Source organism: Lates calcarifer, linkage group LG15 (assembly GCF_001640805.2).
Source record: "Lates calcarifer isolate ASB-BC8 linkage group LG15, TLL_Latcal_v3, whole genome shotgun sequence".
NCBI classification, from domain to species: domain Eukaryota; kingdom Metazoa; phylum Chordata; class Actinopteri; family Centropomidae; genus Lates; species Lates calcarifer.
This window is the reverse complement of record NC_066847.1, coordinates 13398498-13415878: the sequence shown is the minus strand read 5'-3', so window position 1 is coordinate 13415878 and position 17381 is coordinate 13398498. Positions and strand designations below refer to the sequence as shown.

The window sequence follows — 17381 nt, the reverse complement described above, 5'->3', positions numbered from 1 at the left end:
TGTATGTTAATGCATTATGTCCTTTTCCTTCTTAGACAAGAGGCTCCATCCCCTTCTACTGGTCCCAAAGGCCCAATCTCAAGTACAAACCAAAACCACAGATCAGCAAATCAGTCAACCATGTAAGCTGTCTTCACGCTAACATCAGATAACAGGAGGCTGTTTCTGTATCTGTCCTTTCTCATGCAGTTGGTCTCTTCTCTCTTTATCTCTTAAGTTGGATGGATTTCAGAGACACTTTGACTCTCAGATAATTCTCTATGGAAGACAAGTCATTTTGAACTTGGTAAGATGAAAAAATGATAATGATCACATCTGTTGATTCTGTCACTTCTACTGCTTACAACTAACTTCATTAAATTAATGTAGCAGAGGGATATTGATTTCACATTGTTAAATCTGTGATATAACCCTGAAGAGAAAAAAATGATAAAAATTATATTTTCACATAAGAACACTGAGTGCCTGTTTTCTCTGTGTTTTCACAGATTAACCAAAAGGGCTCAGAAAAGCCACTGGAGCTGGCATTTGACAAGATGGTGACCAGCTTGGGTAATGGCATGATCAAGTAAGATTACCATCACTTCCATCCTTTTCCCCTCATATGTGGCTGGCTTCTTTTACTGCCAGATTTGGCGGAGGTCGTTGTGTTTTTGGTGAATGCTTGCCTTTCTGCAGGTACATAGCATTTGACTTCCATAAGGAGTGCAGTCGGATGAGGTGGCACCGCCTGCAGATCTTATTGGACATGGTCGCTGAAATGCAGGATGAATTTGGGTCAGTGTGCTTCTTGTATTATGTGTGACTTTATAAACAAGTACACAAGGCAGATATACTGTATATATGTAATTAACATCAGAAGTAATGCTGTGTATGTGGATTCAGGTATTTCCTGGTGGATGCAGATGGGAAGGTGCTGTTGAACCAGGAGGGAACATTTCGTAGCAACTGCATGGACTGTCTGGACCGGACCAACGTCATCCAGAGCCTGCTGGCCCGACGGTCGCTGCAGTCACAGCTACAGGTAGGACCTTGTAATCACACAGGAGGTGGACACTACAATAAAAACAACTTAGCTATGTTATTAAGTTCTCCACAGACAACAGTGTCTGTGCTCAACTTGAAGTCATGTTGGTTACAATGGATTCCAATCGTGACATGTCATATAAAATGAACTTGTGCAACATAATCCACCCATCCATTCTCCGTAACAGTGTGGATATTAACTTAGTCCAACATGATTAGAAATGACCTTTCAATAAGCACGTCACTCTGCTTGTCTGAACTGTTGCACAGTGTCTTTATTTACCATCATGTAAAGGCTGAGTGTAACAACTGGGACATGAACGGAAGATGGGTACATAAACTTTGAGCAGGGATGGAATTACCTGTACTATAATGACTTACATGATAAATTCTGTTCAATGTCCACTTCTTCATCAGTACGATAGTCATGTCATACTCACCTCTCTGCTGCTCTCACCTTGTCTCCTAGATGTTGCTCTTTTCAGATCAGTATTAAACCACTGTCCATGAAACTCCTGTGGATGTTCCACATATAAAGCTTAGAAATCTTTTCAGAAAGTGTTGAATTACTTTGAAAGTAGCTTAACTCCAACTGAAAAAATAGAAAAGTAAAAACAACATAGGGCGAGTACAAGATGAGTCTGTTGTATTGATGGAGTGTGTCCAGTGGAAATGTTCATTATATCTAGTTTATCAAGACAAGTAAACAAGGATAGAAGTGTTTCCTTTGCATTAACAGTGAATGAAAACAGGAGCAGATCTAAAAGTGGGGAGGCTTTGTGCTATATCATAAATGTGTTTGTGCCTGCAGAGAATGGGAGTCCTGCACATGGGCCAGCAGATCGAGGAACAGGCAGACTTTGAGAAGATGTACAAGAATGGTGGGTCTCCTTCACACCAGCAGTGGTCTCAGTAGTGTCCTTTGTATTAATCACCTGTCAAGCCTACATTTCAGGTCAATGATGTTAAGATCTGTTGTTTTGGTCTGTGTTCTGTCTTCCTGTCTGTCTGTCCGTCCACATGCAGCCTGGGCAGACAACGCTGATGCCTGTGCCAAGCAGTATGCTGGTACTGGTGCCTTGAAGACAGACTTCACCAGGTCAGTTTTCACACAGATAACATCCAGATAAACAAATGCTAACCACCTGCTAATGACAAAGGAACAGTCGAACAATAGAAATTTAGACAATAGACACTTTTGGTCTAATGTATATGATTTCATTCAGTCATTTGATGACTGATTTCATTTCACGATGACTGAATGAAATGTCACAGATGACATTTACATTATCATCTTGTCTGGCATTGTCCAATGTAATTTTTCCCTGACTGGACACTAGTGACTGATGTATCCAGTCAGTTGGACCCAGTTTTCATTTGTAATAGAAGTGATCTTTAAGTGTGAAGTTAGAATACAGTTTAAGTGTTGTTGTTGTGAAAGAGATTATTAGCATAGTTTGCATGGAAAGTGTCTAAAATGGAGAGGGTTCACCCTTTAGGGAACATGAATGTCCTCAGTAAATTGAATGAGTTATGATTTAGATATAATAGATATTTAAAGGTCAAGGGCCACCGTGGTTCATCCTCTGGGGACAACAGAGATTTACTATATGGTGTTGACTAACGTATGGATCTTTCAGGACAGGGAAGAGGACTCAGTGGGGGCTGCTGATGGACGGCTGGAACTCCGTGATCCGATATTACAAAAACAACTTCTCTGATGGTTTTAGACAGGTGGGTCCAAATGGTTACAGTATCAGTGTGTATTAGTGATGTGTATTTTACAGTCATTTTAAAATTAATGAATTAATGAATATACACCTATCAGCCATAACATTAAAACCACCGACAGCTTAAGTGAGTAACACTCATGATCTTGTTACAAATAATCTGCTGAGGAACCATGGGTCCTTCATTCATCTGGATGGTACTTTGACATGTACCACCCACCTAAACATTGTCTTAGACCAAGCACACCCCCAATGGCAACAACACTCCCCAATGTCAGGGGCCTCCCCCAACAGGATAAAGCTCCCACTGCACCACAAAAACTGCTCAGAAATGTCTCCAGGAACACGACAAAGGGCCAAAACTGTTGACCTGGGCTCCAGACTCCCCAGATCCTAATCTGATCCAACATCTATAGGATGATCCAGAACAAGTCAGATCCATAAAGTCCCCATCCCACAACACACAGGACCCAGAGGATCTGCTGCCAATGTCCCGGTGCCAGACACTACAGGGGATCTTCAGAGATCCCATGTCCAAGCCCCAACAGGTCAGAGCTGTTTTGACAGTATGAGGGGGACCTATGCAATGCTAGGCAGGTCCCACAGGTACTGAATCAGGTGGGATCTGGGGAGTCTGGAGCCCAGGTCAACAGTTTTGGCTCTTTGTCATGTTCCTGGACACATTTCTGAGCAGTTTTTTGTGGTGCGGTGGGAGCATTATCCTGCTGGGGGAAGCCCCTGACATTGGGGAGTGTTGTTGCCATTGGAGGGGTGTGTGCTTGGTTTGTGACAATATTTAGGTGGGTGGTATGTGACAAAGTAATGTCCAGATGAATGTCAGGACCAAAGGTTCCTCAGCAGAACATTGTGTTATAACGAGATGATTGATGTTATTCACTTCATCCACCAGTGGTCATAGTATGGCTGATCGGTGTATAAGTATCAGATGCATCTAATCCAGATTAAACAATCAGAGAGTGTATTTTTCAAGTTCATACACAGATTGCCTGTTGTATTTGTCCTTTCTGCAGCAACCTTTCAGAGCTACTTCCTGCTTCAAATTTGACCAACCATACTCTCTAGTAAAACATTACCATAACCATAACGACAAAATAAGACTAATGGCTCAATACAACCAAAACTAAAAGTGAAGCTTTACAGTTTGTCAGGATCCATCCACTCCAACTGGATACTCACAAGTATTAATGATCACAGGGCAGCTGAGCAACTAACACTGGATATTTAGAAAAAAAAAATCAATGCAGAAAAGAGGAACTATAGAAAACTGTGGGTCTGTTTTAATGCAGGACTCCATTGATCTGTTCCTGGGGAATTATGCTGCAGAGGAAGGTGACTGGACCACCCCACTGCGTGACCCTAAAGACTGGAAGTTTCTGACGGTAAGAAAGGCTCAGGAAGATTGACAGATCCTTTTTTCCTGATGTGTTTAATGTCACTCTTCTTTTCCTTTTCTAGTTGCCTATCATCATGGTGGTAGCATTCTCCATGTGTATCATCTGCCTGCTAATGGCTGGTAAGACAACTGCAAATAAACTCCAATTAACAGACATTTTTATATGCTCAACATGAGGTTTTATCTAAAATACAATGAATTTGTATCTGGCTCAAAAAGTAATTACTGTTTTGGTAAGTTTCCCCAATGATGAAATGAAAGATTATTTTTGAATTCCTCCACTGACTCTGTATGACCTGCTGTCTCACCTCAGGTGACACGTGGACTGAGACTCTGGCCTATGTTTTGTTCTGGGGAACAGCCAGCGTGGTGACGGGCGGCGTCATCCTCTTTAATGGACGTGATTTTGTAGATGCTCCCAAGCTGGTCCAGAAGGAGAAGCTGGACTGAATGTGTGTGTGTGGAAAGCAGCTAGGCCCCGGCGAGCTCACCGCCTCATCCACTAGCACTTCATCACTTTACCCCCAACATCAGCATCAGCATCAGCAGGCTTGGAGCCTTTACTAACAGAGGGGGAAGTGGAGGAGGGTGGTGGGCAGCAGGGCTGGCTCCGTGTACGGTAGAAAGACAGAGACTGGGAGTGCACGGGCCTGCTGCCGTCCACACTGCAACGATCATCATGTGGACAGGACTGTCTGTCCACAGGTTTTACTGGACACTGAAACTCTGGAGTTTGTTCTAACTGGATGTCATTGTTCCTGATTTCAGAGGAATGCAGTGAGACATACATGACCTTTCACATGTGTCCTACTGCATTCCTTTAATGGATGCATTGGGATCAGATTCACAACAGCTGCTGTGATGTCACAGCACAGCTGGAAATGATTTATTGTATGTACTGTTAATTTACCTTTTGTCTTTTCCTTTTTGTTGTTGCCAATTTATGTTTATGTTTGTTTTATGTGCAGTAACTCTGTCCCAGGTTAAACGCTGCCTGCTACAAAGTCTGTCACATGACACAGCCACACTCTGATTTAAATGACTGTGGTTTGATTTGGGACAAAGAAGTTATGTAATTTGATCAACTTGATGAGAATCACCCAAATGCATGATCAGTGTTTGTCTCTGTAAAGGTAGATTTATGCTTCTCTATCAATGGGCTCCATGCAAGAACCAGTCATGCAAGAGAGTGATTGAAGAGAACCTGGGGCACTCACCAGTTTTCTGGTGTTCAGTATTTTCTTTGAGGTAGGAACCAAATTCAGGAGTGGTCCAGATCAGTCAGACTAGTGTGACTCTCTCCACCTTTGACTTGAAATCATAAAGCCTTAATCTGAATCAATTAGGAGTTTAGCTATTCTACTGAAATGAACTCAAATAAAAATATGAATAAAACAGACTTGATGCGAAATGAATATTCTCATCACCACCACCACCACAGTTTACTGGGATTGCCATATTTGGGCACAGCACCTTCTACATGCTCTAATATTCTCCCATCTGTTTTCTCTGAATGTCACTTACAGCTCTGCTCTGATGACATGTTATGGACAGCTGCATTAATACTTTCTAATTGTTTCATGTCCTCCGATATGACTACTTGTTATCTTTTTGTTTGCTGAAGCTGCAGTGTGAAATTCTCACTAGGTAGCATGTTATAATGTTTTTGCATGAGGCCCAGTGTGTTCTAGGAGAATGTATTCTGGATAGACTAGAAGACTGAAACACCTTTATGAGAAACATAAATCTGCCTTCAGGCTTAGACCATGTCATCTTGGGAGGAGGCACAGGGTCAGCCCACTTCAGTCTGTAGACCTCACTGCAGGAGGAAACACTGGGGTTGGGACAGAGTTGCTGCTAGGTCTCAACATATATCAGTCCATGTAGCTGCTGAGCTGAGCTTCATTTTGCACCTTGTTGACTGGTTTTAATAGGTGTTGAGCTGGTGACATGGTCTGGCTCTGAACAGAGTGACTGACTGAAACCAGACTGTTGTCTTAAACCTGAATCTGTGATGTTTGATAATTACTGTAGGTTATTATATCTATGTATTGTGGCCTATGGTGAAACACTGTTGGAGACGCCACTCCTTAGTAAATATTACATACATATTCATAATGATAAATTACCCAGATGTTTAAAGGTAGTTTCTTTAGTATTTCTGATCAGTCACATTGTTCCTGCTTAGTTTAGTTTAATTTATTTAAAGGGGACAGTGCAATTTCATAAAACACATGATTATACATGGTTAAAAAAGCCAGAATTAGCCAGAAGGCTAGTTTTCATCTGTAGTCCCCTAGCCATAATGTAAAAAGGCTATAAAATACATCTACAATAAAAATACATACACAAACACTTGCAATACAATAAAAAAAAATAAAATAAAAAATAAATAATAATAATAATAATAATAATAATAATAAAGTAAATAAATAAAAATACAGCATCACAACATGACATTTGATCACAACAGGCTTATCTTTTAGTGTTGGCAACTGTATGTGTCGATAAGCCACATTTTCAATTTTTTTGTGAAGACCTTGTATGTTGTAGCCAGTTTAATCTCCTCAGGTACTGAGTTCCATGCACTCGCACTCCTTACTGACCAGGCCGACTTACTAAAAGTGCTCCTGCGCAGAGGAATATAACAGTCACCTCTGACAGAGCCTCGAGTGACACGTTCAAGGTGGTTTCTTTGGTTAATGAACTCTGCCAGAGGATCAGGGGCCAATTTATGCAGTACTTTATAAATCAATTTTAAGTCTGCAAAAGTGTGAAGACTGTCCCAGTTTAAAATACTGTATTTTTTAAAAATTGCACAGTGATGATAGTGCCTAGGTTTTTTATCCATAATTTTAATTGCTTGTTTGTACAAGACTTGCAATGGTTTTTGTGCACTCTGACCAGCCTGGGACCAACTGGTTAGGCAATAGTTGAAATGACTGAAAATCATCGAATGCAAATACATTTTTGCGGCTTCAGTTGACATTTCATTTCGAATTGCGCGAAAATTTGCGAGATTTAACTTGATTTTTTTTACACAATTTGTCAATATGGGCTTTAAAGGAAAGCTGTGAATCTATTATTAACCCAAGATATTTATATTGGCTGACAATTTGTATTTTTTCTCCATTAACATGTATGTCAGGGTCAGGTGATACTCTATTTATTTTAGTGAAATACATGGCTACAGTTTTAGAAACATTTAGCTGCAGACAGCACTCCTGCAACCAAGTTGTGACACAGGACATTGTTTTAGTGAGTTTAACAGCGACAGTGTCTTTGGTACGACCATGAACAAAGAAAACCGTATCATCTGCATACATTAAGCATTCAGCTTCAGAACAAACAGTGGGCAAATCATTAATATAAAGACTAAATAAAAGGGGGCCTAACATTGACCCCTGAGGGACTCCGGAGGTTAGCGTAAGAGAGTCAGATCTGCAACTGATACAGATTGTGTTCGATCACGCAGATATGATTCAATCCAGCTCACAGCATTGTGAGAGAAGTTAAATTTTGAGAGCTTGGTAAGAAGAACAGAATGATTTACAGTATCAAATGCTTTCTTGAGATCCAAAAACACCGCCCCTACAACTCCACCCTTATCGAGAAAGGATTTTATTTTCTCAATAAAGAGGCATGTAGCCATTTCAGTGGAATGCTTGGATCTGAAACCAAACTGCATGGCATGGAGAGAGGGGTAGCTACTGTTTAAATGATGGACAATCTGCTGTGCCACCCATTTTTCTGCGATTTTGGAAATAGCTGGAAGAATGCTTATTGGGCGGTAGTTATGCAAAGAAATTGGGTCACCGGATTTAAAAACAGGGGTAACAATAGCAGATTTCCAAGCCTTTGGAAAGTAACCTGATGAAATTGAAAAATTAATGATTGAGGCAATGGGAGTGGCGAGAGCTGAACCTAAATCTTTGAGCATGTTCGTATCCATTCCAAAAACATCCTTTGCTTTAGATGGTTTAAGTGATTGAATTAAATTACTAACTATGGTCTCAGTAATATTTGTAATGGTAAAGGACTGCGTTGTGGACAGTGCAGAGTGTTCCCTCCTTTGTTTTATAAACTTATCAGAGATTTCTGACACAGACTCAATGAAGTAGTTGTTAAAAGCATCAGCCATCGCTTGAGGTTCAGTCAGGATATTTCCATTTAATTGAATTTGCATTAATTTTGTTTTGTTTCTTTGGGAGTCACCCAATAGTTTTTTAATATAATTCCAGGTTATTTTAGAATTCCCCCTTGCACTATTCAAAGCAGTTATAAAAAAATTAGCTTTAGCTTTTCTTATTTCTTTCACTACCCTATTTCTCAACAAGATAAATTGGTGTCTATTGTGTCCTAATTTGATCGACAACTTCAAAGAATGATCTCGTTCTTTCATGAGTTTCAGAATAAATTTGTTTAACCAGGGGAGACCATTCTTTCTAGCTTTTAGTTTAATTATCCGTGTAAATTGTATAATAATTTGTTGTATTTCTTTGGCCACATTAGAACAATCCACGTCTAAATTTTTGCCAGCAAGCAATTCATCCCAGTTTACTTCTTTGATTGAATCTTGGAAGTTTTGTTGTTCCTGTTTTGGTATCCTATAGAATTCAGTGGCGGCCAAGGGGCTTTTTATTTAATTTTCTTGTGACCATTATAAGATCATGATCAGACATTCCTGTAAGCATATTGTATGACTTCAAGATCCTTTCTGGCCTATTAGTAAAAGCTAGATCAATCTGGGTGCTGGTGGAGTTTGTAATTCTCGTAGGGCCATTAATTACCTGAGTCATATCTATATCATCCATAACCTTTTTCAGTTTTTTCCGATTTCCGATGTTTTAATATTGCAGAATTTGGCGGCCTCCTGTTTCTTTTGTTGACTGTGTTTGCATGTGGCTTTACACTGCCAGCTTCCACATCAGCCGAAAGACCTCCACCTACCGTTGGCCCAGGTAGCAGTGGTGAAGGCCCAGCTAGCAAAGGTGAAGGCCCAGCTAGCAGTGGAGGAGGCCCAGCTAGCAATGGTGTTGGCCCAGCTAGCAAGGGTAAAGGCCTAGCTAGCAGAGGTGGATGCCCATCTAGCAGAGGTGGAAGCCCAGCTAGCAGTGGTGTTGGCCCAGGTAGCAGTGGAGAAGGCCCAGCTGACAATGGTGAAGGCCCAGCTAGCAGAGGTGGAAACCCAGCTAGCAGTGGTGTTGGCCCAGGTAGCAGAGATGGAGGCCCGGCTGACAATGGTGAAGGCCCAGCTAGCAGAGGTGGAAGCCCAGCTAGCAGTGGTGGAAGCCCAGCTAGCAGTGGTGAAGGCCCAGCTAGTAGGGGTGAAGGCCCAGCTAGCAATGATGTTGGTTGAGCTAGCAGTGTTGTTAGCCCGGCTACCCTAGGTGAAGGCTCAGTTAGCAGGGATGTTAGCCCAGCTAGCAGAGGTGAAGGCCCAGCTTGCACTGGCCCAGGGTTTAGTTCAACATGCCCAACTGTGTGTCTGCACCCTGGCAGCCATCTTGCCTTCCTGTTTCCCTGTTTCTGGAGAAAACGCCAAAAAACAAAATTTAGACTGGATCTGACCAGTTGACGTAAATAGATTTTTGATCATTTTTTCCAACAGGCTTTAGAAGTAGGTGGAACCAAGAGACAAACTGTTTCCTATAGGTTTTATTGAACTTCTGAGCTACTTTTTACTGTCCAGGCCTGAGTGGTTCCCTAGAAATCACCGGGTCAGTATAGTACCAGTCGCCTCAAATGACTTCATGATCTGTTGCAGTAAAATCTGCTACACATATTAAAAAGATTTAAATGTCTGTCAGTTCAGTGTCAGAAACATAGATCATGATTTCAACTTCATTGTGCTGCAGGTGAGAAACTCCTTCTGTGTGTTAATGTCCAGAGAGATTTCTGAAGGATTCAGGTCTCTGATCACAAATACCAGAATCAGGTGTTGACCAGAATTGCCATATCTGTGTCTGAACAGGACCAAACACGATGAGTCTATTTTTGCATTCCATTCAATATCCTCTGATTTCACAGGGGCATGTATGAATATATGAGATGATTTCAGCCCCTCTTCACTTTATAACAGGGAACCACAGCTACTGTCAGTTACAACACAGTGAAACCACTGTCAGGTTGTCATGTGATCTGTAATGTGGGCTGTATGGTCAGGATCATGGGAGGGAAACTGCTACAGACATATTTTAGTTTAGCATAAGTCAGTTTGAGATACTGTTTCTCCTGAAGCTTTGTTTGCATGTCAGGATTCCTTCAGATTAATACACTCTAAAATAATGTACACAGTTTATGAAAAAAGATTTAGACTCTTCCAGAAGTTAAAGGCTCAATCTGGTGTTAATCTATAATTTTCTTGTTATCAACAAATCTCATGAAAAGTTCAAAACCACTATAACATGTCCATCTGCCTCTCAGTACTCCTGTACACTGAGGTTCTCAGCTCTTGCTCCACTGGTTCCTACTGTGGATGTTAATCTTTAAAAACAGCTCACAAATTTATAGTTTCATGTAAAAAAAATAATCATAAATCATAATTTCAACTGCTCTCTGTAGTTTTACCCAAACAAACAGAGGAAGCAGTGACTTTGTTGTGGACTATTTTCAGCAGTGGACTAATCCACAGTTGGTGTTGTGTATTTATAGCAACAGGACGGTGTGTGTGGGACTGAGTCAATTAAATAACACAAAATGCTGAGTCTTTTGTTTTTGTTTTTCAAACTCACATGGATCAGAGTGGATTGTTCCACTACTAACCAGAGCTGTTTGCTGGTAGTACCAAATCTAAAATAGAAACTGTGTATTGATATTTATTGATAATATTTTTTTAATGTAAACCTTATGTGCAATCTACAGTATGGGCTACATGTAGGAGAAGCTAGATTAGTTTTCTTGCTGTATAAATTTAGAGCAGTTATTGGTAAATCAGCTATTTTCAAGCATGATAGTTCAAAGAGACCAGCTGTCTGAGCCTGAACTGTGGGAACATCAGCCAAACAGCTTCACATTAACAAACAAACAAATAACCTACCTTTGTCTCACAACTGCAGAGATGAGTTCCAGGGATGGACACAATTCGAATGTCACTCAGCGACCGCAGGATGACATCAAGTGACCTACAAAAAGAATGGCAAACGGCAGCTGGGGTGACGTGAACAGCAAGAGCAGTTTGAAGCAGGCTCCTAGGGGCAAGGCTCAAGGCGTGTAAAGCTAGAAAAAAGCCCTTCATCAATGAAAAGCAAAGAAGAGCCAGGCTGAGGTTTGCAAAAGACCATAAGGATTGGACCATAGAGGACTGGAGTAAGGTCATCCTTGCCCAACAGCTGGTTGTCTAATGGTTAGACGGAGACCTGGAGAGGCCTACAAGCCACAGTGTCTGGCACCCACTGTGAAATTTGGTGGAGGATCGGTGATGATCTGGGGGTGCTTCAGCAAGGCTGGAATCGGGCAGATTCGTCTTTGCGAGGGACGCATGAATCAAGCCATGTACAAGGTTATCCTTGAAGAAAACTTGCTTCCTTCTGCTCTGACAATGTTTCCAAACTCTGAGGACTGGTTTTTCCAGCAGGACAATGCTCCATGCCACACAGCTAGGTCAGTCAAGGTGTGGATGAAGGACCACCAGATCAAGACCCTGTCATGGCCAGCCCAAGCTCCAGACCTGAACCCCATTGAAAACCTCTGGAATGTGATCAAGAGGAAGATGGATGGTCACAAGCCATCAAACAAAGCTGAGTTGTTGAATTTTTGCACCAAGAATGGCATAAGGTCACCCAACAGCAATGTGAAAGACTGGTGGAGAGCATGCCAAGACGCATGAAAGCTGTGATTAAAAATCAGGGTTATTCCACCAAATATTGATTTCCAAACTCTTCCTAAGTTAAAACATTAGTATTGTGATGTTTCAAAAATAAATATTAACTTGTTTTCTTTGCACTATTTGAGGTCTGAAAACATTGCATCTTTTTGGTTATTTTGACCATTTGTCATTTTCTGCAAATAAATACTATAAATGACAATATTTTTATTTGGAATATGGGAGAAATGTGTCATTAGTTTAAAGACTGAAACAAAAATGTTTATTTTACTCAAACACATACCTATAAATAGTAAAATCAGAAAAACTGATCATTTTGCAGTGGTCTCTTAATTTTTTCTAGAGCTGCACATACATCAGAGGGTGTAGTAACACAGTCTTTGTACAGACAGAGGGTTCAGTTGTTGCAGTTGTTTTTTTTTTACCTTAGGTAGTTTGGACCTTTGTACCTTTTGAGGTTTTTCACTGACCTGCTGAAATTTCAATAAAAACTGGAGAAGCCTGGGTGTTCTATACTTTTGATCTGTAGTGAACTTTATTTAAAGCTGCTGTACTTGCCATTGCTTTCTTTTTGTTGGCAGAATCAGCTGCAAACATAACATTTGACATGTTATTGTCTTGTTTTTATGAATTTATTAACTACACATTTGTCCACAGCCACAGCAGATCTCTTCACAGATCTCGAATAAATACAGTATCAAGAAATCAACTGTAGTGCTGAGACAAATACTGCTAAAAGGACTTGGTGTGTTGTGTGATGATGTGAGGTGAAGATGAATTTTAGCAAAAGAACTCAAACACAGAAATTTTGTTCGTGCTCTGATTAAATCTATTGTTATACTATATATACTATTTACCAAAAAAAGTGGAGGCTCACAGACACCATAAAACTTAGTGACTCAAATGTTTCCACGCTATTGAACTGATACCTTTGTCATGCAATGTCAATAAAAACTGCTGTGAGACGGTCAAAGGTGGTATTTATGGCAGGAGTGTCAGAGGGAAACTGCTCTGTCACATATGCACATAACCTGGTGTGAATGTGTAGGTGAGATCTGCTCTAAAGAGACTCTGAGCTTCACATCTCAGTCCTCATCATGTGGCAGTCTTCCTCCATCCCACAATTGCTCACCAAGGATATGAGCCTATTATGTAATTTCATAGATTTTCTCCACCTCTATATGTGCTGAAAAGTTTCCGCTTAAGCTTCCTCAAACAGTGATCTTTTACTATTGGAGTTTATCTCAGGATAAACCTTTTACTAGATAAATGATGTTAACTACTGTGTTATTGTTCATCTTATATGAATGGCAATGACAACAGACTTTGAACAGCCTTGATCTTACAGTAAATGATGTACAAAAGTGTTTCCCACATTTAACACCTTATTGCGTGTTTATTGCCTCTGAGCCTGTTTTTCTTTATCATTTTATCTATATTTGGTGCTTTATTGGTTATATTGTTTTACCACCTTGGAGAGGATCCAAGGTGGTAAAACAAAACAAACAAACAAAATTTTTAATTCTACTTTCATTTCATTTTCCTTTCATTATTTATCTTGGTCTTTTAAATTATCTGGAATATGAATTCCCAAAACATCTTCTGAGCTGTTAGTCCACTTAACTGAAACAGGCAACACAGGTCAGTCCTGTTCTCACAAGAGTACCTTTATCAAAGTTTGGTTTAAATCAAGATGTTTTAGAGAAAACATTTACATCAAATATGACAGCACACTATCATTCCAATCTCATATTAATAACATCACCTGGTCTGCATACTTCCATCTACGCAACATAAATCGACTCCACCCCTCCCTCACCCCCCATGCTGCTTCCATCCTTTTCCACAGCCTCGTCACCTCCTGCATCGACTACTGCAACTCTCTCCTCTTTGGCCTCCCTCCAAAGTCCCTCCATAAGCTTCAACTGGTCCAGAACTCTGCCGCTCGCATTATCACCACAACCCCCTCATACCATCACATTACCCCCATCCTCCAGCAACTCCACTGCCTCCCGGTTAAACAGCGCATTGAATTCAAACTCCTCCTGCTTACTTTCAAAGCCATACACAACCTTGCCCCCCCATATTTATCTGACCTACTACACAACGCCACCCTGTCCCGTTCCCTCAGATCTTCCTCCTCCATTCATCTCTGTATACCCTCTGCCCGTCTCAGCACCGTCTCAGAGCGGCTGAATGCTCTGCTCCCCAGCTCTGGAACTCTTTGCCACCAGCCCTCTGAAACGTTGACTCCTTTCCTGTTTTCAAATCCAGACTCAAAACCCATCTGTTTAAGACTGCCTACTCAGTTTAACCTACTTACTGCAACTTCACCGCCCTAGATTTCTTTTATGTTGTTTCTATCCATTGTTGTTTTTATTGATTATTGTATATTGCAGAGTTTTATTTATTGTCTGTTGTACGATTATTTTTGTTTATTTTATATTGTACAGTGTCCTTGAGTGTCAGAAAGGCGCTTATAAATAAAATGTATTATTATTATTTATGAAAGTATCTATTGAAGATTTCTTGGGCTGCAGAAAAAAACGTTGCATCATCAGCATATAATGTTATTTTTGTTTCTATCCCACTTGGTTTTAAACCTGTTAAACATGATTTATTTCAGATTCTAAAAGTCAAGATTTCAGCACATGGTAAAGACAGGAGACATAACCCTGATATACACTTCTAGTTTTGCCTGTGAATATTCTCATTCATCCAGATCATAGTTATCTCAAGGAAATTTAAAACAAACGCAACTGGACTTAGTTGTAGTCTAGGCAGACGTTTCACCTCTCATTCAAGAGGCTTCTTCAGTTCCTGCACGCATCTGACCAGGCTGGGACTGGTCTTCTAGTTTTGACCAGCACGTCAAGTGTGCAATGAGTGGGGCCAACACTCTGGACTGTGTCTACTCCCACATCAGTAAAGGATACAGAGCCTCTCCTCTCTCACATCTTGGTCAGTCGGATCATTTGTCCCTGTTTTAATTCCAGCCTAGAGGCCCAATATTAAGAGACTGAAGCCAGCCAGTCAGCCAAAAACTGTTGTTTCCTGGCCTAGAGATGCATTTCTACAACTACAGGACTGTTTTCAATGGACCAATTGGGACTTCTTTTCTGACCCAGATGTAGAGACTTACACTGATGCCTTTCTCTGTTACATTAGATGCTGTAACACAGCCTTCAGGTCAGGAGACAGAGAGCAGTAAAACGCAACTTGAGAAGAGGCATCAAACGGGCCAAGGCTGCACATAGGGACAAAATTGAGGAGCACTTTATCAACAAGAACCCAGCACAGATGTGGCAAATCACCAACCACAGGAGTAATCCAGACCCACCCATATACAGCAATAACAACGTGGCGGAGGACCATTCCTCTCTTTATTGCTTCTGAGCCTGTTTTTCTTTATCACTTTATCTATATTTAGTGCTTTATTGTTTATATTGTTTTATGAACCTCTAGTAATTTAATTGTGCTTTGTACTTGTATTTGTTGAGAGAGTCCTATAAGAACCTAACCACCTCCCTCTGGGAGGCACAATTGTACCCTTAAGACTTGCAAACCATTATTGAGCTAATGGCTCTTGGATAAAAACAGTTTTTGAGTCTGGAGATGCAAGTCTTAAGGGTACAAAGACTGTCCCCTAATGATCACTATGGACTGGCTTTTTAATTTATTCTTGCATTCACTCTATTTATTCATTACACACTATTGTATTTATCATCAGCTGCATATGAGTGCTTGATTGTTTTTTTTAATGGAACAGACTGATTGATGTTTTATGAGATTGATTGACATTTTATGGATAGAGCCTTGTGCAATGACAATAAAAGGATTCTATTCTATTCTAGACAGAGTGGAACTATTAGATACATATCTATTATTTATTACTTTGCTAGTTGTTTGATTATGACCTTCACCCATTTTATTAAGGTTTTCCAAAACATAAGACCTTTTTGGATGAAGTCACATCTTATTTTAACAAATGCCTTTTCAAAGTCATGAATGAGTCATTAGAGGTTTCTGCAGCAGCTGTTTCAGAATTTATCAGGAACAACGTATGAATCATTGTTTAGATTCCCAGAACTATTCATTGCCTAATGATTCATTAATACACTCCTATCTCCCAGTCCGTTCTCTGGTAACTCATCATTACCTGTTATATAGTCCTCAGTTTAGAGTTATTCAGGAACTGCTCATTCAGGCCTCATGAATGATCATGTTGTTCCTGACTCATTCCTTACTCAGTCTCCACTACATGTATTTTAGTGTAGTTCACTGTGGTGTTAATTCTTGTACACATGTAAAGGATTTGAGTTCTTTCCCTGGCAATACCATAATGTTTTTCTGGCTTATTTGCTGGGATGGGGATCAGACCATGAGGAAACAACAAGCTTAAAATGCCAGTTCAGATTAGCCTTGGTGAGCAGGGAGAGACCTGCTGAGGCAGTGGACACAGGTTCAATCTGTCAAACCTACAAGACAACAAGGACTTTCACTCCTGTCTATAAAACACTGTCTTCATAAGAAGGACTCAATTTTCATGAGGTCTGTGCAGCAGCAGCAGTTGGTAAAGGATTACAGACCAAACACAACATTTCAGTCTAAAATGTGGTGACAATTTAAAATCAAATAACAGGCTTAGAGGTGAACGAAAGCATAAAACAAGTACTGACTGGATACTCAGTGGCTGTAGAGGCTGAATCCGTCTGGTTTACACAAGTTTGACAAAATAATCATAAATAATCACCCCATGTTACAAACAACTTTCAACTTCAACAGTGTGGAGAGGAGCGGTCTCCATCATCATCACTTGACCTTTGTATGAAACTTCAGTGGGATGGTAACTTCTGTGTCACATGTGAATGTTCATGATCTTTCCCCACTGACTCCTGGTCCATGACCTTTCACCTCCTGTGTAAATGCATGAATAAAACATTGGGATTGCACTCAGGTGAGCCACACTTCATTTGCCGTTGGATCTCAGCCTGATGTAAATGCACAGCAAGTTGAAAGGTTACCTAACTCCACCTCTTCCGGCTACCTTTAGCATGCCGTGCAAAAGCTACCAGTTGTAGCTTTTCAAATGACTGATGCCCATTCATGGCATTGTTTCCCTTGACCTGGGAAATGCCATGTCTATTGACAAGTCAATTGCTCTAATTAGATATAACTAATAAATAACAGGATTACAGTGTTCTGAGATCTGATCACAATGCGGGCACAATCACCATAACAAGATAACATTTTGACTCCAGGTGTAAATGTCATTATCCAGATATTCCATGATCCCATGTTAGTTTCAGGAGGAGATAGGGACTTAATGTCTGTTTCTGTTGTTAATGAGTCTCTTGTCCAGGGTCCTGGGTGTTTCATTCATGAA

At 40.5% G+C, this 17381-nt stretch overlaps 1 protein-coding gene across 2 annotated transcripts in view; it reads left to right on the top strand.

The window, feature by feature from the left end:
- Positions 1-5569, top strand: part of sacm1lb (SAC1 like phosphatidylinositide phosphatase b) — a 34155-nt gene extending 28586 nt beyond the window's left edge. For both annotated transcript variants that reach the window (XM_051075993.1, XM_018680765.2), the window contains exons 10-20: positions 36-122; positions 218-286; positions 489-568; positions 679-777; positions 886-1024; positions 1838-1907; positions 2053-2125; positions 2667-2760; positions 4064-4156; positions 4233-4290; positions 4484-5569. In XM_051075993.1, coding sequence (XP_050931950.1) covers positions 36-122; positions 218-286; positions 489-568; positions 679-777; positions 886-1024; positions 1838-1907; positions 2053-2125; positions 2667-2760; positions 4064-4156; positions 4233-4290; positions 4484-4620 — 999 coding nt within the window. In that variant the 3' untranslated portion in view covers positions 4621-5569. The remainder of the gene's footprint in view (positions 1-35; positions 123-217; positions 287-488; positions 569-678; positions 778-885; positions 1025-1837; positions 1908-2052; positions 2126-2666; positions 2761-4063; positions 4157-4232; positions 4291-4483) is intronic.
- Positions 5570-17381: the final 11812 nt, after the last annotated feature.